This window comes from Stylophora pistillata, chromosome 5, assembly GCF_964205215.1.
Source record: "Stylophora pistillata chromosome 5, jaStyPist1.2, whole genome shotgun sequence".
NCBI lineage: Eukaryota > Metazoa > Cnidaria > Anthozoa > Scleractinia > Pocilloporidae > Stylophora > Stylophora pistillata.
The window spans coordinates 31,849,968-31,870,541 of NC_142523.1; the positions used below are offsets into that span (position 1 = coordinate 31,849,968).

Consider the following 20,574-nt stretch of genomic DNA (forward strand, 5'->3'; position numbering starts at 1 on the left):
ATGTGGAGATTTTCCAAGGCGGGTTAAAGTTATGGGACATCAGATTAATTATGGCTTGACTGTAAAGTTTAAAGAAATCCTGTTATAGCAATGACCCCTACTGCTAGCTGTGTTGATGACCTGAGCATGCGCAGTTGGAATCCACCAACTGTTCAAAAATAAGATGCAAGAAAATAATGATACTTAAATCTAAACGTACATCATCATAGAAAACTTTCGTCACATAAGCCCGCATTTCGACCCAGCTAATGGAGGAAGATTTATAACAAGTTCTTAAAAAGCACCTCGCTGAGATTTTAGCCTGACTAAAGTTCAGAATTTCCGCTTCACTTCAGAAATGAACAAACCGTGACCTTTCAATTTTGATTTTTAAAGGGTCTTCAAGCGGGCTGGACTTTCACATGGGAAACTTTTCCACGTCCGTTACCGTAAAGAGACCTTTACAAAGCTGTTGACAAGAAGTTATGTATTCTATCCAACTTTTCGCTCCTATTTAATGTTTCTCTGAAGTTTTTAGTCATGTCAAAATGTGTTTATATTTATACAAAGACCGACAACCTCGCTTCCATTTAAAAAAAAAACGCCATAGATGTTCATGTTCTTGGACTGACATCTGCGTAAGCTCAACTAGTACGCGTTATATTTTATCCTTTTATACCGTCCGCTGGAAACCTTTATTACGTTTATCTCATTGAAAGACTTGATTAGTTGAAAAGGTATCCAAAGATATAATATAAAAAATGAGTTGTGCCGGCGAGAAATTTCCGTCAGCGCGTGGGAGGGTTTGAAGTAAAGAAAGTTCTTAAATGAAACGATAGAATATACTATTATTAAAAAAACTTTTTAATGGTATTACTTAAGCCCTGTTTACAAGCAGGTAGGGTAACCCTAGTGCTAGGGTTACCCTGGCAGGAAGGTCACCCTAACGCTCCCACATTTCTTCTTTTTTTCATCGACGTGTTTACAAGGCAGTTAGGGTTACCCTAGCACTAGGGTAACCCTGGCTGAGCGCTAGGTTTACCCTAGCGCAAGGGTAACCCTAGCTGCTTTGTAAACGCTCTGCTGGGGATAACTCGCCTACCCGGAACAGCTTTTTACTTGTTTCAAGACCCTTTGAACATTGATAACAATGCATGCGGTTACCAAACATAGGTAAGTTGTTCCGGGTGGTAGAGTAACCCTATCTGTGAAATTTTGCTTGTAAACCCGGGCTATCTTTGACCCGCCTGCTAGGGTAACCCTAGCACAAGGGTTACCCTCCTTGCTTGTAAACAGGGCCTAAGTAACTAAAGCACTCAGGAATAATGTAAACAATGCTTATTGGCGCCGTGCGGCACTTTGAGCCACGTAGAGACTGAATGAAATGACTGCCGAGTGACCTTTTAAATTCTGACCCCCACTGTGATCAGTCAAGTTTTTTGCTTTTAGGAAAAAAAGAATTGCACTTGAAACTCAAGTTCAGCGAGAGTAAAATTCACAATTAAAACATAATTCTCGTTTTCAACCATTCATTATTTACAAAGGAGAGGGTAAAAATTAATATAAATTTAGTCTTTGTGTACATGTAGAATGCTGTGCGAAGCGTAGGAAAAGCGTTTACTGACAGAGGTATATATAGTGTTTACATGAATGACTGACAATTACGTCAGAATCGGATAGAAATACCCTCTGTAATCAAAGGACTGTCTTGGTTTTTTAAACATGGAATTATGTACCGGATTGGGAATTCAGAATGTCGCGGTACACGTAGAGGAATGTTGCCATCAACGATGAAAGATCAGTAGCGGATACAGACCTGACGCTTACAGCTTTGAGACTGAAACTCTTACATCGACAGGATTGTATAACAATTTTTAACTGGCTGATTTTTTTTTAATGAATGCAAGTAAACGGTAAGCAGGCAAGGAATTATAACGTGCAACCGCGAGTAGTGGGAGGGGGTGTGGGGGAGAAATAATTTGCCTCAAAAGAGTCCAATAGTGACTTTCTGAATCAAAGTTTGGACCCCTCAATCAAAAATTCCTGGATCCGCCTCTGAAGGTATAGGTGAAATGAATAGCTTATCGAGGGGCATTGCTTGGTATTCACTCAGACGGTGTGCGCACTCCGATTACGTTGCATTGTGGTAGCATTATTTTCAATGTGGTGGTGAAAGCGGAGACTTTGGTTCGTAATTGTCGCGTATTCCATCGTTCTCAAGGAAAAACGCAAGCACTGTACGTCTTTTTAGTATCTAATTTGTGACCAGTTTTCGAGAAGGTCAAATTTGCTCTAGGTCGTATTTTGAAGACTTTCAAAGATTTAGATGGCCACTTTGATCCTTCTTGATATCTCTGACCAAACGCTTTCCAACGTGTATCAGAAGGTCCCTGTCTTCTTACAATGCGTTTGCATGTCAAGGGTCAATCCTCTGTTAAGTAACCCGCGTTTACGTTACACTAGGCCTTTTTCCCACGGGAAAGTGAGACCTTACCCACGGGAAGTCTGTGTTTAGTGTGTGACCTTTATTCCCACAATGAAACTGCCCATGGGAAATCGCTATGGATACATCAAAAAGAACAAAAGAATTACCCACGACGTTTCCCGAACCAAGTCGTAGGGTTTAGCAGTGGTTTATCTAACCACAAGAGTAGTTCAACCAGTCGGATGGAAGAAAATAGTAAATCCGGAAACCGCAGCACATGCTGGGCATTTTTGTGGTGTTGTGCTGAAATCGCGGCAAATATCCTCGCAGGTACCAAATGCAAGACACGCGGCATCAAACATGGCCAACTTTCGAGGTTTACATTAAGTATATTTTATTCTATGGCATCTCTTATGCTCACTAAAAGTATAAACACCTTTTTTATTCTAACTTACATAGCCACCAGTTACAAGCAAAGTGAAAAAACGTCTTAAATGACAAGTTTATCGCGAGCTGTGGATGATTTTTGACATCATAGTCACAGGTAAAAAATGTTTAAAGTGGTTTTCTTTGTTTTTTGTTTCAATTGCTTTGATTTTTTTATTTTAAGTTTGTAGAATTATCATAATATTACTGGAATATCTTAAAGTTTATGATTACATAAAGCGTACATCCCATTCAGGGTTGTAAAATATGAATTGTAGTTTGTGCTGGGGGTACAGAGAGATGGTTCTTTGATGCACATTTCTCTGCCTGCAAGAAGATTTAAGACAACTTTGGGAATGATTTTATGGGGGTCTGTACCTAATTTATGATGAGAGATCTTCAGGTGTTTCATTAAACTTTTCCATAAGCCAGTAACCAGCTTTTGTTGAAATCCTTGGGCCTTCCTTATCAGTGTTAAACCTCCTGCCCTTGCAGATCAACCTCTCACCAGCTCATGTTGCTGCAGGCATCATTCTTTCCTGCGGGCATTAACCCTTTACACCCTAACATCAGTATGTATATTCTCCATACTGTTCTCTATACATTTCTTAGGGTGCTGACAAGGAGAATTTGTTAAACAATCAAGAGCTTCTCCAGTTGGTGATCATTTCCTTTATTCTCCTGGCCTTAATGTGTGATTCAGGAGTGATATTGCAAGGAGAAATTATATTCCAATCGCTGTTAGGGATTAAAGGGTTCATAAAACACTCCAGCCAAAGTGCATATAATGAGGACTGGTCCACATATGACTTAACTTTCTTTTGAATTTAACCATTACCAGAATGACTTGGCCTTTTTTTTAGAAATAAAAATAATTAGAAGTTGTTCCTCCTGGCTAGGATCTTGATGAAGAATTTCAGAAAAGAACAGATAGTGTGGAAGAGTAGACACCACTTCCCAAGGGGACATATGGGGTCAGTGTTAGTATGGAATAAATTTTAATGACTGGTAGCAACTGAAAATTTACCCTAGGGAGGCATTATGATTCACTAAAATGAATATTATTTGGAAGGCTCAGCTGGCTAGCCCTTCCCCTTTCAGATCTCTTTAGGAATTCTCTTGACTTTTTCTATACAATTCTTTTGATATTAGTTAAGAGAATTTGGTATTGGATCAGCTGATATTTCCTTAATTGATAGTATTCCCTATTCTCATCACTCAATGTCTGCCTGATATTATCATTTTAACCAGTAATGACATTGTAAGGAGTAATTATATTGTGATCACTCATGCATCAGAGTTGGCATAAATGGTTGCCTTCCAACAAGTTAGTCTGGGCTTGGATGCTCTGCATCCTCTGCATCTTGTGGTTAAAGGATAGAGTTCATCCCCATTGTTGGTTTGCTCTGGGGTCTTTGAGGGGAAAATTTAGGGTATTCTAAAATGTCAACTCTACAGGAAATTGTGATTGGAAAGCCATTAATGTGTAAATTTGTGAATTTTTTCTTTTTTTGGTAATAAATAAACAATATATTTGTGATTTTGTCGATTTGGTTTAATTTACACCAAACAGCACAGGTCTGTGATAAGAGGGTGCTTCAAGAGGAAAGTGAGATTTAGTTTTTGGCTCTAAGTGTTGTCAATTTTGAGATTCTTCTAGTGAATTCTTTTTTTTTTTCGTTATTAGAACTTTACCAAAATGCTACACAGTCAGCAACGACATAGCAATCTTTCTTTACTACAATGTATAATCTGCATTATGGTTGTCAGCTAGGCTGACCGTGGTAAATTTCACCCTGAAATCTCACTTTAGTCTATGGTCCAGTCTGGTATAATTTTAGAAAGAAAGTATGGCCAAAATGTTGATATCAGAAGAACATCCAAGTCAAAATATACTTGAAGTGTTATTATTAATGATGAAGTTCTTGTTGTATAACAATGTATAATGATGTATGATGACAGTTTTACCCTGGCAGAATTATACTTAATATGTTAAAGTATCATAATGGTGATTTTGAATTTCTTTGTCAACCTCAGATACTGGTGTTACATCTAAGCAGTGAATGATTTTAGCTCTGGCATCATGATGGCATCTGCTGGTAATGATAACAGCACCAAGGAACTAAAAGGGTTTTTGTTCTTTTTCTGAAATTGCCAATACATCATCCAAATCATGTCTGGTCCACTATTGCTTGCCCATTGGAAGTTGGCCCAAAGAGTTTAATATTAGAAAAATATGGAACAAACAGATGTATTGATTAAATATGAAAATACATAAATTGTTAGTAATAATTTATAGCAATAGTGAACCAGACATGATTTGGATGATGTTTTTTCGCCATTATACCAATAAACACTGTTTTACCACAACTCCAATGCTACATTGTAGTTCTGGTCCCTCCAACCATCTTGGCTCATCCTGCCAAAGCTTATATCCCATTTGCAGTACTAGCTTGAAAATTTTGTGTAGATCTGTTGTGGAAGTGTTAACCCTGATCTACAATGAAAATTCTCCCTACAGGATCACAACTGAATATTGTTTGAAGCTAATGAGAATAAAGGAATTGAACATCTAAATCTAATTGTCTGGTATGGAAGCCTTTTTTTAGGGAATCTTATACCCTTAATGGCAGTGTTCCTCAATTCCAGAAGTTTCATCAATTTTGTTTTGTTTTTGTCTTTGTGTCTGATCATTTCTCCAGGAATCACTGGATGTCATGTCTACTAATGACGACAACACTCTAGGTTTTACTTTAGAACTTTATTCCACATATATGGATGCTGCCAAGGTTTGTGAAATGTTTTTAGTAGACTTGGGTATAATTTTTCAGGGGGTTCGGCTTTGGTGGTGGGGGGGGGGCAGTGGTGGGTAAGGTGATAAACCTTTTTTCGGCTTTGGGGTCGGCTGGGATAAGATCATGGTCATGTTGTGAACAAGTGGACAGGGCTCTACCTCTCTGTCTGTAGCACCTTCAGAAAACAGAACTGTTGTATTGTATTACCTCTGGAGTTAGAGTATTTTATTTTTGTACTGCTCTCCTGTCTAGTTACTTGGGGGAAAATTTGTAAACAAAGGCTGAAATGGTGGAACAGAGAGGTTAACTAACTTGAATAGTTTTTAATTACAATGCTTAGTGGAAGAATTGAATATGGAACTATCAGTAGAGCTGAAATTTGGGACTTCGGGATCGCAAATGCAACACCCTAACTTTTGTAACCTGGTTATTCCATTTTTTTTTACAGTCCCAAGATGAACATTTTAACTTTCTAACGCATTTTTTATTTCGTCCACTTCCTACCCTGTAGGAGATGCTTTTCCGTCGTACTTGTAGACTGGTAGAGTTTGAGAATGCAACAAAAGCACTGGAAAAAGCCAAACCTAAGAACCAAGAAGCGGTAAGATTCAAACAAACTTGTGTTTTGCACGTGATATAAATTCCTTTGGTACTTTTCCCCTCATTCTGTTGCTCGTGATTGAGTATTTGCCTTAACATGTAAGGATGTACTTTTATTATCCAAATGTGCTTCGTAGAGTACAAATAACGCGCGAGACGAGTACAAATATCACACGATATTTGTACTCCAGAAATATCCGCGAAATTGGCCCGCAATGATATAACAATGTGGCGTGTTGGATAATACATCTCTTGTTTAACGTTTTGTTGTGTGTTATTGCTGATTATTTTTACACGTTGTTTGTATTTTGACTCGCCCTACGGGCTGACGTCAAAATATGGTACAACTCGTAAAAATACTCAGCGATACTATACAACAAAACCTCCATTAAGATATATATACTTGCAATAGACATTTATCACTGGAAGGTCATGTTGAGGTTCTGTAGAATCATGTCGAATTCTAGAATGGAAGATTGCCAAATTGTTTTTGTGCATTTTCCATTATCAGCTTCAAAAATCCAAAGAAGAAGCAGAGGAAGCATACAATTCAATTTCAGAAGCTGCAAAAAAAGAGGTAAATAACAATACCAGAGCAGTGTTTTTTATTTAACTGATCTTAATTTTTTTTGCAGATGATCCGTTACAACAGGCAAAGGGTGTTTAGCCTGCAAGCAAGTCCTATCCAGTACGCTGAATCGCGGTCAAAGAATGGAAGAGATACGTACGCCATATTAGCCAAACTACTGAATGACATGAAAAAATCTGCGTAATTAAGAAGCATGAAGAAAATAGACGGCCCCATGAACTTAGGTGGCCAAAATTTATGGCTCACTTTCTGTATGACATCAGATTATTTCAATTTAATGCTGATAAGACAAAAATAATTCTTTAGAACGACACCAGGGTGTTTCAGGCATTGGCCTGTTCCAGGCATTCAGTTGGTAAAATGGAGCGAAGATTGGAACTGAGAAGTGAAAAAGAGAGGGAGGCCTGGATCGGGTTCATTAAGGGACTCGACCCAAACCTCCCTCGCTTTTTGACTCCTCTGCTTTAAGAGCGCGGTTTACTTTTATGCTTCCTTTTACAAACTGATTGTCCGGAACAGGTTCTTCAGGCAGAAATTGGCCAGAAATGGTGACAAAAATGTGGCAATGACTAGGAAATTAATCAGCAAATATTTCGTAGCAGGAATGAATTTCTCAACTTTGTTAAGGATACCAGCCTTGAATCAATGCTCCAGAAGATTTATTAAATACTTTTCACGGTGAATTTTTCACCTTTATGTTCTTTCATGCAGATCACATTAAAACTGAAAAGTGAATTTATTTCTCTACCTCCTCTTGTAAAAGGATATTTTTATTGATTCTAAATGAATGATTTTCAGATGTGCAATGTTTTCTATGTACTCTCGGACTAACTGACCCCATTGAAAAAAATAAAAAAAATAGTTCTATTTCCAATCTTTTAAGAAGTTCCCACCAAAAATCGATTTCTTTTGTATTAGAAAGCCTAATAAAAGTTATTGGTTATAGCGGTGGAAAGTTTCTGTTTAAATAACTTTTTTAATTACCCGTAAGGAGTAGAATAAAAGGTCTTTTGCTGACTTCCTCTGCGAAGATACCGGTTAACGTGATCTTTTATTCCGGTGAAAAACTGCGTTTTCCGTTTATAAATATTTGTTTTAACGTATAATGGGCCACTTATAATAATACTTGTCTTGTAGCTCTATCACGGGTACAGTGTTTCTTCCCCTCCGACTCAACCCAAGTCACCAATCCTGAATATAGCGATGACTTAAAGGCAGTGTGAAGTCGATGGACCTTCTAACTTTCGCCAACGAGCGAAGCGCTCCTTCGAAAAAAAAAAAAAACTTGTCAAACATGTTAAACACTGCTGTAATAGGTCGGCTTGTCTTTGAAGCCCAAAACAATGAAACTTCCTAAATGACCCTCCCACTCCTAACCCTATTACCCAACAAATCAATCTTCTGCTGTTTTATTTCTGATGAGATCACGCGCAGATCAGGTGTAAAAATAGACACTGTGTCATCAGGTATGTTTCGCAATAATCTTTAGTGGCTTTTGGTTTGGTGCCCTGTTTACCTTCGAAAGGAGTCTTGCTTTTTTTCTGGAGAAATACATCGATGCAAAGCTTCAATGGCGCCTGAAATCCTCAAAGAAGCAAGACTAGATCATTTGTAATCTAGATTGAGAAGCAACTAAGTGTCTGTACGTATAGAACAAGACTATAGCTCAGTGTACGAACCATTAAGAGTTTTGTCACAAATCCATGCTCGTGTGCGCGAAGTGTTATACTTAACGGCTCTATGAACGAATTTAGGCCTGCTCCATTTTAAACATTTACCAACAGCTAAGTCGATTTCATTTTGTAGAAAACAATTTGGGAATTTGTCCTTCATTCATTTTGCGAGGTATATATGTCTTATTAGACGTTTTGTTGTGTAGTATCGCTGAGTATTTTTACTCGTTATTTGTATTTTGAATCGCCCTACGGACTCGTCAAAATACGGCACAACTCGTAAAAATACTCAGCGATACTACACAAACAAATGTCGAATAAGTTATTTATTATCCAACACGCCAAACTGTTATTTCAGTGCGGGCGAATTTCGCGGATTTTATTTGCGGGGAGTGCGTGACAGAGGTATGCGAAGCGGAACTGTTGTTGTGTCGCTGTTTCTATTTTCTTCATTAATGAACAAATTTTCTGGTCGTCAAGCTGTTTTTCTTCGTTCGATTCATCTAATGAACTTGGACCTATATTTGCTAGCCATTTTGACTCTTCGTCGTCGGAAATATGATTCAAATTGTTCGCCCCTTGCTTATTTTTTCTTTTCGTAACCACAATTCAATTCTTCGCTCGCGCGATGCGAGAAAACCTGTTTAACCGGTACTACAATAGACGAGTACAAATACCGCGTGATATTTGTACTCGTCTATGGCGTTACTTGTACTCGTCTTGGTGTAGTTGGATTATAAAGTCTCTTAACCGGACGGATGTACAGGGATTCTTTATTTGGTGAATGAAAAACCTCATCGCTTATTTCGCTTTGTTTCTTCCTCCAATGTAAATTGGAACGTTTCGATAGCAAGGAAACGGTCTGGAGCCTTTATTCTTCGTGCCAGCCCATCACGAGCCGTAAAACGGCAGTGAAAAGATGATCAGATCAACAATAGTATTTAACAGCCTTACTGTGCTCCGCAAGGCACTGAGATAAGTCTCACTGGTAAGTACATTATGTCAGAGTGTAATTTAGTTGTTTCCGTAAAGGGCCAGGACTTGCCAATTATGAAATTTAAACTAAACCTCTACCTGTCTTCGGACAACAACAAGAGCTACATGTCTTTGCTCTCGAGATTGATCACGAACGAAGATCGTTAAGTTTCTTGCCAATAAGCACGTTAGGTATGTTTTGAAGATGGGAAGATTTTCGAATGTATGTTGTCTAGGGTAAAACCGTAGAAAGAAACTGACACAGACAACTCCGCAGTCGATGAAGATCTTCTCTGCTTCATCGTTTCCAGACACGTTTCCCCCTAATTTTGTAACCTTATATACTTTCAGCTGGCTCTACATTTTACTATAAGTAAAATGCTGAATGTTGTCGCTGAAGATAACCAGTGAACTGAATACTAAACTGTTCGTTCAAAAATTTTCCTTTCGGTGAAAGGCTCAGTATAGTGCTTTTTTCATTTTCTACTTCATAAATTGTTACAATGCCGTTCTGTAAAGGGACTTTAATCAGAACCTTCTAGAAAACGACATTCGAATATGGTTGACCTCTGTTCAAGAACTTACTGACTCCTATTACTTGAAATATCACACCAAACACGAGAGCAGGCGGTAAATCATTCAACGTTTAGTATTCCCCTAGTGTTGCCCTTTATCTGCTTTGTATTAATAGAACCGCTTCGAGAATTGCTTGAAATATTGCCTAAGGGACCGGGGAAGAACTGATGTGCTTTGCTCTACCACTTTTTCATTTTTTGACTTACCTCCTCCAACGTCCCCCATTCCGATGAAATAGTTCTATTTACGCGTAATGGATCAGCGCATTTGCTGTTAAAAGACGCGTGTCATGGGATTATTATTTCAAGGCTAAGGTCACAATAGGTAACACACTGGTTTCACTTTCGTGTTCCTGTTTACAAGTTGAAGGCTGGTTGCGGATGAGCAATTTTAAGTTTCTTGTCTTGTCTGGTTGGAATTTTGACGCCTAAACGAAATTCAGAACCGATTTTAGTAGTTGTTTCAGACAAGAGATATTTACATTCTCTACAGAGGCTTAAATGTGGAGTCTTATCCTTGTTGCTGCTCTGAAAAGGACTTTGATCAACACATTCTCCAACAGAATTTAGATTTGCTCTATATTTTGACTCAACCCCCATTAAGTAGCTCTGCCTATAAACTCAACCGATCAGCGCAGAAATCGCAAGTCTGACGTTTGTGGCTTTAAAGATGCCATAAAAAATAATGCAATGTCGAGAGATTATTTCTGAAGGTCACAGTATGTAACTAATCAGTTTCACTTTCATGTTCTTGTTTATTAGCTTCTAAACAGCTACCCCTCCCCTCCCCTCCCCTCCAAAATCCCGATTCCTTCCAGAGTTTTCTTAACTCTGGAAAGTAGGGGTCTGTACACAGGCTACTGTTTATCAACTGGACGGAATTATGACGATTCTTTATTCGCTGAATGAAAACCCTCATCTAGTATAAAAAGACTTTAGTTCTTTATGGTCGTTAAATACAGTCAATTTAGTCCGTTTTATCGCTTAGGCCCAGTTCAAACGTCGAATTTCACAAGTGCCGAACTTAACTCCTATTTCAGTCAACTAAAATAGTTAAATACGGCATTTGATTCAAACGTCGTTCAATTTGATTCAAGTCGTTCAAAGGCAAGATACGCGAACTCAGTATAAGTGAGCTCTTGGATGATGGCTGCACGCGCTGTAGCCTCTGCTCCTCTTGAATTTTTTATATTTTATTACAAATCCCGTAACTAGTTAACTATAGATTTTCTCTTAGTTTTAATATCTATACTACTGTAAATAGCTCCAAGTCTTTTTTCTTTTTTAGTGTCCCCAAATTAGTAAGGGATTTTTCCCTTGCTAGACGGCTGTCGACACTTTTAATAAAGTTTTACTACTACTATTACTACTACGTCGAATTTAACTCAGTCGAATTCAACTCTGTTTGCTGTCGATATTCCCAGGCGCACTACGTATTGGCTTAGGACGAAGACGTCTGTTGAGCGTTTGCTTAATTGCTTCACTGATGCTCTTGATGTGCTGTTTGTTTTTGCTTCTTTATCTTAGCTTTTCGTCGTGATACTTTCACATGATTCACGTTCGATCATTTCACTGAAACACGACCCACAATATGCCACAGAGTTTCCTACTTTCCACCTAGGAGTGCCCTCTTCGTTTTTAAAAACCGATCACCTCATACAAAAGTAATTACCGCACGTCAAAGAACTGTATTTCGTCTTTTCAAAGTATGAACTACAAATTCCTTTGTCTCCCACCATTTTTTTGTGCTGTTTTGGCTTTTTCGCGCATGGCATTCATAGAATTCGTGGCGATTTGTGGGTAATAAATGAATTATGATAATTTCCTGTAATTCATGCATTAATTTCGGCACATGTGAGCACAGGGAGCCCAGACAAGCGACGAGTCTGGTTGTCTATTCGAAATATAAAGTAATGTATGGGAGAATATTGAAGAGTCTTATCATCGTAAACTTATATCATGAAATTTCTGAGTTAAAGCTCAAAATAAATGGAAACCTACCTCACTTGCTGTGCATTGTCGTTTCTGTGGCTCTAAATGGCCAATTTGAGCGATTTGGCGGGTTTTGCGTCGACTATTAGTATACGTTATAAGAAGGAGACACGGGGGAGGGGGTGACAATGCTCATTTAGAATGTTTGTTTTGGAACAGGTCCCCCCCACTCCTGCCTCAGAACTTACAATACAATACTATACTTTTTCATTTTAAATTACCGGCACTCTTACTATATGAGAGGTGCTTAAATGAATAAAGTTTCAATCTTATTAAAAATGGGGAAAAAACTGGATATGCGGATGATAAATGGAAAATTCCCAAAATTATTAGTATAAAGTTGAATAAAAAAGCATTTAAAGTCACTTTCCTCCTTTTAAAATATTTGAAACAAAGGATCTTTTGTGATACCAAGAATTGTACGAGATTTTTAGCAAAATTAAAGATGTTTAAGAAACTCAGATATATTTCAAGATATTTACAATTTTTGTAGCCATCAGTCTCAAATTCCGCTCTTATGTCAAGCGAAAGAAGCATACAAAATAATACTGATTAACGGTTTAAAGCACATTTAAGCGTAATTTTTTCTCTTGGATGTTAATAGACCAAACATCATAACAAATTAAGCAAATTTAATTAATGGTTTTCAGTAAAACAATTGATGTATAGCCTACAGGGGTGCAGCTATTTAGAGACGTGATTAATTTGTTTGGTGTTGAAGCCAGATTAATTAGCCTTCTCTTTCGTGTTTATAGGGTGCTTTTTTGATCACGGAGAGCAGCCTCTTTTCTTTATCTTAAAAGAAGTACTACTGCCTCGCTCTGAGGTGTCTGAATTGACAACGGTAAGATTACTTTATTTCAGTTGCACCAAGGAATAACCAAAACTACAACTCCTTTCAAGCGAGTTTAAAATTAGTTCAACCTAGGCTAGGTAACTTTCCATCCTTAGATGGATGCGACATTCGCAAACTCAATAGTTGTCAGTAAAACAATTGATATTAAACTTGCAGAGTGCAGCTATTTAGGGAGGTAGAGAAGGTGTTCTGCCTGAGGGCCACAGAAGTTTTCGCTTTCGCGTTCGTCGAGTGTTTTGTTGACTACAGAAAGCAGCCTATATTCTTTATCACAGATGATCAATTACCACCAAAAAGTCTCCAAAACTTGGCAGGAGCAAGTACCTTAGTTTCATTTGCATGAAATTTATGAGTAGCAGATACAACTCTTTTCAAACAAAAATTACATCCTAGAATTGCTATCTTACAAGAGAAGGAGCTTTATAAGACCGTAACAAGTTGAAATTTAACCGTGATTTCTCCCATCTTCCTTAACGCAAATTCCCCTACATCAGTGAAAATGTCATTGATGTTATTTTGTTATGCTCTGTAATTTCTTTAATCTAATATTCTGAGTTTATCAACTCAACAAAAGAACTTCTATGTTTTGGTCAGCAAGTGAGGTAGGTTTCCATTTATTTTGGTTTATGATGTGAAGTTGTTAAAAAGTAGCCTTGATTCTTCGCTGCTCAATTTTCCTTCATATCCCTAGTCCTGGCGTCAATTTAGCTCCACCCTGTGAATAAAGGAAATACACTTCCTTGTCTCTGAACCACGTCTTTCTTAAAGAAACATGTCTAAGCGCGTATCGCTAGATCTTGACACATATACTATTTGCAAAGACAACCCTGATGGCTATTAACAAAACTTTGGTTTTGCGCAGGTTCAAACAAGAGATGGCCGCTGCATTTGAATACACGGAAGAGCAGCTAAACTACTTCAGGATTTGTTACGTTGTCACTGATATTATAACAGAGGGTCTGAGAACAATCTTTAAACAAGAATGGGACAGTCGCCACAAGACAAGACTAGGAGAATGGAAAGATGAACCTAAAAGTGGACTGGACTTTTGGAATGGGGAGTCCCTAAAGAACAGAAGCAAAAACAAACGGCTGTTATCAACCATGAAAAATGGCGATAGAGCTGAATGGGATTGTACCATGCTGTTTTACGCTATTCTTTTTTCAGATTGTATCCACGGTCTCAATTCAGTGGTTCGATCAAACATAGATAAACTAAGAAATGTTCGGAATGAAATCGCACATGACGGAGCAGGCCAACTCTCTGACGGAGAATTCAATATTGTTATATCGCGGGTGAAAACTGCATTCGTCGCCCTCGGTCTTCCCACATTGAAAATCAATGAGGTCCAAAATCAAACAACCTTCCCCACAGAGGAGTTAAGTGAATTTTTAAGGGAGGTTAACGACCTGAGACAGGAACTTAAAGAAAAAGAAGAACAGAGGCTTGCCTTGCAAGATCAGTTACACGCAGATGTCTCTCCATTTTGCATTCTCCCTCCTAAACCAACACACGACATCGCTGCTCGAGAATCTGAAGTTGATGAAATTATGCGAAACCTGCAAACATTAAAACGCACCGATGATGGGATGAGCATACTGTATTTGTCAGGAAATCCAGGAAGTGGCAAATCTCAGCTGGCCCGTTTAGCAGCCAAGCGATTCTACGACGAAGTCAAAGAAACACCTTCCGCAGCTTCCTTTGTCATGACACTGAATGCTGAAAGCCCAGAAACAATTTTGAATTCGTATGTCCATTTTGCTCAACATTGCAAATGTCCCGGATATGAAATAACAAACACTTACGGCTCGAAGGATTTGAACATAGACGAGAAGATTTCATATCTCAAGTCCCTAATAAGTGCAAAAATTAAGCATTACACTTCATGGCTGGTGGTAGTTGATAATGGGAACTCTCTTTCAAGTGGTCATTTGCCTGATGCAGGAAACGAGGTGTGGGCAAGGGGCCAGATGCTAATAACAACGCAGGGCACTGCGTCTATGCCGTTAACAAGCTCTTCCGTACAAAACCTTTCCGTCAGCGCAGGAATGCAACCTAACGACGCATGCTCTTTGCTGAGCATTCTTTCTGATATCCCAATTAATGACATAGAGAAAGAAGTTGCTAAGGTATTAGACTACCAGCCACTTGCCCTAGCGGCTGCAGCCACGTATGTGCGACAAGTTCGTCAGAGTAAGGTATCCTCGAAGTTTGGCTGGAGCGACTACCTGAAGAAATTGGAAGAGGGGAAACGAAGTGATACTGAAATCAGACTTGCTGAGAGCAATCCAAGCTATCCAAACTCCATGACCAAAGTAATAACACTCGCTGTCGAAAAAGCGATGGCGGACGATATAATTTTCCATCACATCTTCAATTTTCTCTCTGTGTGTGCATTACAGCCGATCCTTCAAGAAGCTGTTATCGAGTACATCAGAGCAGTAGAGGAAGATTTTGAAGATGAAGATATGATGAGAATGAGAATGAATCAATGTTCATTATTGCTGATTGAAGAAAAAGAAGAGGAGGAAGAAGAAGAGGAAGAAGAAGAGGAAGAAGAAGAAAAAGTGAGTGGTGTCTATATTCGAGCTCATGGTATTGTTCACGATGTTATTAAATCTGCGACGAAAGATTGGACAAAGGATGAAGTTTACGAAGTGGTACATGGGGCTGTAATGTCATTCTCCAAATTCGAAAAATTAGCTTCTATTGATGTGGGAACAAAATTAGCTCCCCATTTAAAGATGTTAAGCTTAAAACTTGAACATGTGGTAATTAGAAGAGAAAAGCCAGAACTCTCCGAAAGAGCACTTAAGTCTTTGAGTTCTTACGCTGGTGGCCTTTGCACCCTCGGTGACATGTGCCATGACCACAGTGAGTTTGGAGCAGCGATAGTCTTTTATAAATTGCAGTTAAAAATGATTGAGTCAAGTCACGAAGGAGAGGACCTGAAAAAAACAGCATGTTACAGCAACTTGGGTATTGTACATAGTGAGCTGGGCAAAACAGACCAAGCAGAAGACTACTATAATCATGCACTGGAGATTGAGCTGAAGAACCTGGGACCTGATCATGTTGATGTTGCAGCCTCTTACAACAATCTGGGTACTTTACACAGTGACCTGGGCAAAACAGATCAAGCAAAAGACTACCATAAGCGTGCACTGGAGATTCGTCTGAAGAAGCTTGGACCTGATCATGTTAATGTTGCAGCCTCATACAACAATCTGGGTAGATTACACAGTGACCTGGGCGAAACAGATCAAGCAAAAGACTACTATAAGCGTGCACTGGAGATTCGTCTGAAGAAGCTTGGACCTGATCATGTTAATGTTGCAGCCTCTTACAACAATCTGGGTAGTTTACACAGTGACATGGACGAAACAGATCAAGCAAAAGACTACTATAAGCGTGCACTGGAGATTCGTCTAAAGAAGCTTGGACCTGATCATGTTGATGTTGCAGCCTCTTACAACAATCTGGGTAGTTTACACAGTGACCTGGGCGAAACAGATCAAGCAAAAGACTACCATAAGCGTGCACTGGAGATTCGTCTGAAGAAGCTAGGACCTGATCATGTTAAAGTTGCAGCCTCTTACAACAATCTGGGTAGTTTACACAGTGACCTGGGCAAAACAGATCAAGCAAAAGACTACTATAAGCGTGCACTGGAGATTCGTCTGAAGAAGCTCGGACCTGATCATGTTGATGTTGCAGCCTCTTACATCAATCTGGGTAATTTACACAAAGCGCTGGGCGAAACAGATCAAGCAAAAGACTACTATAAGCGTGCACTGGAGATTCGTCTGAAGAAGCTTGGACCTGATCATGTTGATGTTGCAGCCTCTTACAACAACCTGGGTAGTTTACACAGTGACCTGGGCGAAACAGATCAAGCAAAAGACTACTATAAGCGTGCACTGGAGATTCGTCTGAAGAAGCTGGGACCTGATCATGTTAAGGTTGCAGCCTCTTACTACAATCTGGGTATTTTACACAAAGCGCTGGGCGAAGCAGATCAAGCAAAAGACTACTATAAGCGTGCACTGGAGATTCGTCTGAAGAAGCTTGGACCTGATCATGTTCATGTTGCAGCCTCTTACAACAATCTGGGTAGTTTACACAGTGACCTGGGCGAAACAGATCAAGCAAAAGACTACTATAAGCGTGCACTGGAGATTCGTCTGAAGAAGCTAGGACCTGATCATGTTAAAGTTGCAGCCTCTTACAATAATCTGGGTAGTTTACACAGTGACCTGGGCGAAACAGATCAAGCAAAAGACTACTATAAGCGTGCACTGGAGATTCGTCTGAAGAAGCTTGGACCTGATCATGTTCATGTTGCAGCCTCTTAGAACAATCTGGGTAGTTTACACAGTGACCTGGGCGAAACAGATCAAGCAAAAGACTACTATAAGCGTGCACTGGAGATTCGTCTGAAGAAGCTTGGACCTGATCATGTTAATGTTGCAGCCTCTTACAACAATCTGGGTAGTTTACACAGTGACCTGGGCGAAACAGATCAAGCAAAAGACTACTATAAGCGTGCACTGGAGATTCGTCTGAAGAAGCTTGGACCTGATCATGTTAATGTTGCAGCCTCTTACAACAATCTGGGTAGTTTACACAGTGACCTGGGCGGAACAGATCAAGCAAAAGACTACTATAAGCGTGCACTGGAGATTCGTCTGAAGAAGCTTGGACCTGATCATGTTAATGTTGCAGCCTCTTACAACAATCTGGGTAGTTTACCCAGTGACCTGGGCGAAACAGATCAAGCAAAAGACTACTATAAGCGTGCACTGGAGATTCGTCTAAAGAAGCTTGGACCTGATCATGTTGATGTTGCAGCCTCTTACAACAATCTGGGTAGTTTACACAGTGACCTGGGCGAAACAGATCAAGCAAAAGACTACCATAAGCGTGCACTGGAGATTCGTCTGAAGAAGCTAGGACCTGATCATGTTAAAGTTGCAGCCTCTTACAACAATCTGGGTAGTTTACACAGTGACCTGGGCAAAACAGATCAAGCAAAAGACTACTATAAGCGTGCACTGGAGATTCGTCTGAAGAAGCTCGGACCTGATCATGTTAAAGTTGCAGCCTCTTACAACAATCTGGGTAGTTTACACAGTGACCTGGGCAAAACAGATCAAGCAAAAGACTACTATAAGCGTGCACTGGAGATTCGTCTGAAGAAGCTTGGACCTGATCATGTTGATGTTGCAGCCTCTTACAACAATCTGGGTACTTTACACAAAGCGCTGGGCGAAACAGATCAAGCAAAAGACTACCATAAGCGTGCACTGGAGATTCGTCTGAAGAAGCTTGGACCTGATCATGTTGATGTTGCAGCCTCTTACAACAATCTGGGTAGTTTACACAGTGACCTGGGCGAAACAGATCAAGCAAAAGACTACTATAAGCGTGCACTGGAGATTCGTCTGAAAGAGGAAATGGAAAATATGCTTCCAGAAAAGGAAGTTAAGAGGTTATCACTATGTGAAATCCCTATCTGAAGAAGCTTGGACCTGATCATGTTGATGTTGCAGCCTCTTACAACAATCTGGGTAATTTACACAAAGCGCTGGGCGAAACAGATCAAGCAAAAGACTACCATAAGCGTGCACTGGAGATTCGTCTGAAGAAGCTAGGACCTGATCATGTTGATGTTGCAGCCTCTTACAAGAATCTGGGTAATTTGCACAGTGACCTGTGCGAACTCCAAGAGGCTAAGCATTGTCTTGATCGTGCACTGGTAATTTTTATTTCGAGATACGGTCAAGATCATGTTAGGGTACGAGAGGTCAGGAGGAACTTCTCTCGGCTACAACAGAAAAGGAGATGCGTCGTGAATTAAGGCTTAAGCTGCTTTGAAAAGAAGAAAAGATGGACTTGTAGATAGTCTAGAAACTGGGCTAATTTATAAACGGTGAAGGCCTTTAATTCTTTTTAGACGTTGCTGTCCCTTTGCTGGAGAAGTTTCGCCAGAATCTAGACCGTTTTGATATTTTCGTTATATTTGATATTATTCGAGCTTCTTCTATCCTGATCTGCAAACTCTGTGATGGGAGACAGTTTAAAGACGTTTCCTTGCTTGAAGTCCCACGTTCCAGGACAAAATCGTTTATGAGTCGCCATATAGTGCTGCTTTTTCTGAATTATGACTTTTGATTGATTGGCTTGTGTACATATCACTCTTTTCTTATCAGCAACGTATATTTATAAAGTAAAAGATAGCCTGGTGGTTTCGTTATGTTTTATTTCTGATGGAACTTAAACTAAAAACAGGCTCCTCCTGTAAGAAGGAGTATAATTGACAAGGTTTCCAAATGAATAGCTCAGGACTTAATAGCACTGTAGATCTCAGTCTGAGAAGTTTTAAAGTATTGTAAAAGATTAAGAGACTCCTTGTGATATTACCTTAGAATTTGAAATTTCGTTGAAGTGGAGACATAAACGCTTTATGTATTATCTTCTCATACATTCTTAGATGAATGTCGCGCGTTTACTACAGAGTGTACGAGGAGCTTCGTTTAATCGGGATGATTAGGTCTAGTAATGGTTGATTTCGACCCAGTGCATCTCAGGATCTTTAGAATAATGACGGACTATATATACATTAGCCTTTTGTGAGAGCTTACATAAGTTTATATATTTGTTTGCGGTCAAATGTGAGATCGTAAGAGATGATGTTTTTTTCAAATACACGGACATGTTTTTGCATCAAATAGATACCTGTGTGGTTATTATCTTTCGATTTTACTTTTGGAGCGTGCAGTGGCCCCTCCCCACCCAGATTATTCAAGCATGATTTGTTTTAGCGTCACTCCTTTGGCAAGCTCGTTATCTTCTTTTTTATTATACTGGGTGAAACCCGAAGCGAGTGCCAAACGTTAGCAGCGGCTTCAGTTGTGTATCCCAGGCGCTTGTTCCATTTTTTGTCCCCCTTCCCCGGGCCAAAAATCTTTATGTACATCTTTGGTTTAGATCCGTTGGTGAGGTTGCAGTGTACGTCGTTCCCTCCGGTTTGATGACTCTGTTTATGACGTAGACAAGTCACATGGACTTTTGTTCCATCTTAAAACAGTCAACGTATGTGTTTTCTGAAGCTTTCGATCGCAATGTTCTTCTTGACCTTTTTCATTTTCAATTGTGAACATTTGTGAAAAGAGGAAAACCTCACAGCTTTGAAAATGGCTTTTCGTCGCGCAAATTAAAATGGATAGAGCAAAGAAGCACAACACCCACAAAGAATAAAGCATGTTCTATCATGAATTTGCAACTCTACATCACACTTATAGGTCGTGGCAGTACAGACGCTGCAGCGTTCGGTCCATCCAAACCCAATGAGGGCCAATATGCCCCAGGACAGTTTCAGCAAGTGCGGTTAATAATAAATGATTTATTAGAGGGCAGTCTGACCAAAGTTTGCCGAATTTAGAGAACAAAAAGACAGGCTGTTCAGGCGCATTGCAATTTGAAAAAAAATTAATCCTTTATTTAAGGAAAACCGACGGTAAAAGTTTAAAACAAACATGGAGGAAAAGCCAGTAGGAAAAACCTCGTGGTAACTTACTGAACGGCGCATGCGTGCACGCGATTGCATAATAATACGTCGGAACACACGGCCTACGACCGTTTCCGCGAAAACGGTTCGTATGGCAAAATCCCAACCGAGTAAAAACT

At 39.5% G+C, this 20,574-nt stretch overlaps 2 protein-coding genes and 1 pseudogene across 5 annotated transcripts in view; 2 read left to right on the forward strand and 1 right to left on the reverse strand.

Moving 5' to 3' along the window:
• LOC148731466 (uncharacterized) overlaps positions 1–20,574 on the reverse strand; it is a 424,262-nt gene that overhangs the window by 86,330 nt on the left and 317,358 nt on the right. The gene's annotated exons all lie outside the window — the stretch shown is intronic.
• Positions 2,846–7,497, forward strand: LOC148731470 (sorting nexin-6-like). 3 transcript variants are annotated; one of them, XM_088761198.1, is made up of 5 exons: positions 2,846–2,948; positions 4,868–4,929; positions 5,533–5,619; positions 6,137–6,226; positions 6,861–7,497. In XM_088761198.1, the coding sequence occupies exons 3-5, from the start codon at positions 5,548–5,550 to the stop codon at positions 6,996–6,998; spliced, it is 300 nt and encodes a 99-aa protein (XP_088617324.1). In that variant the 5' UTR covers positions 2,846–2,948; positions 4,868–4,929; positions 5,533–5,547; the 3' UTR covers positions 6,999–7,497. The 3 variants fall into 3 exon arrangements, with proteins under 3 accessions (XP_088617324.1, XP_088617321.1, XP_088617323.1); XM_088761195.1 differs by lacking the exon at positions 2,846–2,948 and having other exon boundaries at positions 3,932–5,419; XM_088761197.1 differs by lacking the exon at positions 2,846–2,948 and having other exon boundaries at positions 3,932–4,929.
• On the forward strand, positions 8,860–19,618 carry LOC148731471 (uncharacterized; annotated as a pseudogene). Its single transcript, XR_016001637.1, has 2 exons — positions 8,860–9,475; positions 13,748–19,618. The product of XR_016001637.1 is annotated as an uncharacterized LOC148731471 (transcript).

Bases quoted from the DNA above. Each gene is read 5' to 3' on its own strand.
- LOC148731470 (XM_088761198.1), top strand. From the start codon at position 5,548: ATGTCTACTAATGACGACAACACTCTAGGTTTTACTTTAGAACTTTAT. The intron at 5,620-6,136 runs GTTTGTGAAATG...CCTACCCTGTAG, and splicing joins CATATATGGATGCTGCCAAG to GAGATGCTTTTCCGTCGTAC. The intron at 6,227-6,860 runs GTAAGATTCAAA...TTTTTTTTGCAG, and splicing joins AACCTAAGAACCAAGAAGCG to ATGATCCGTTACAACAGGCA.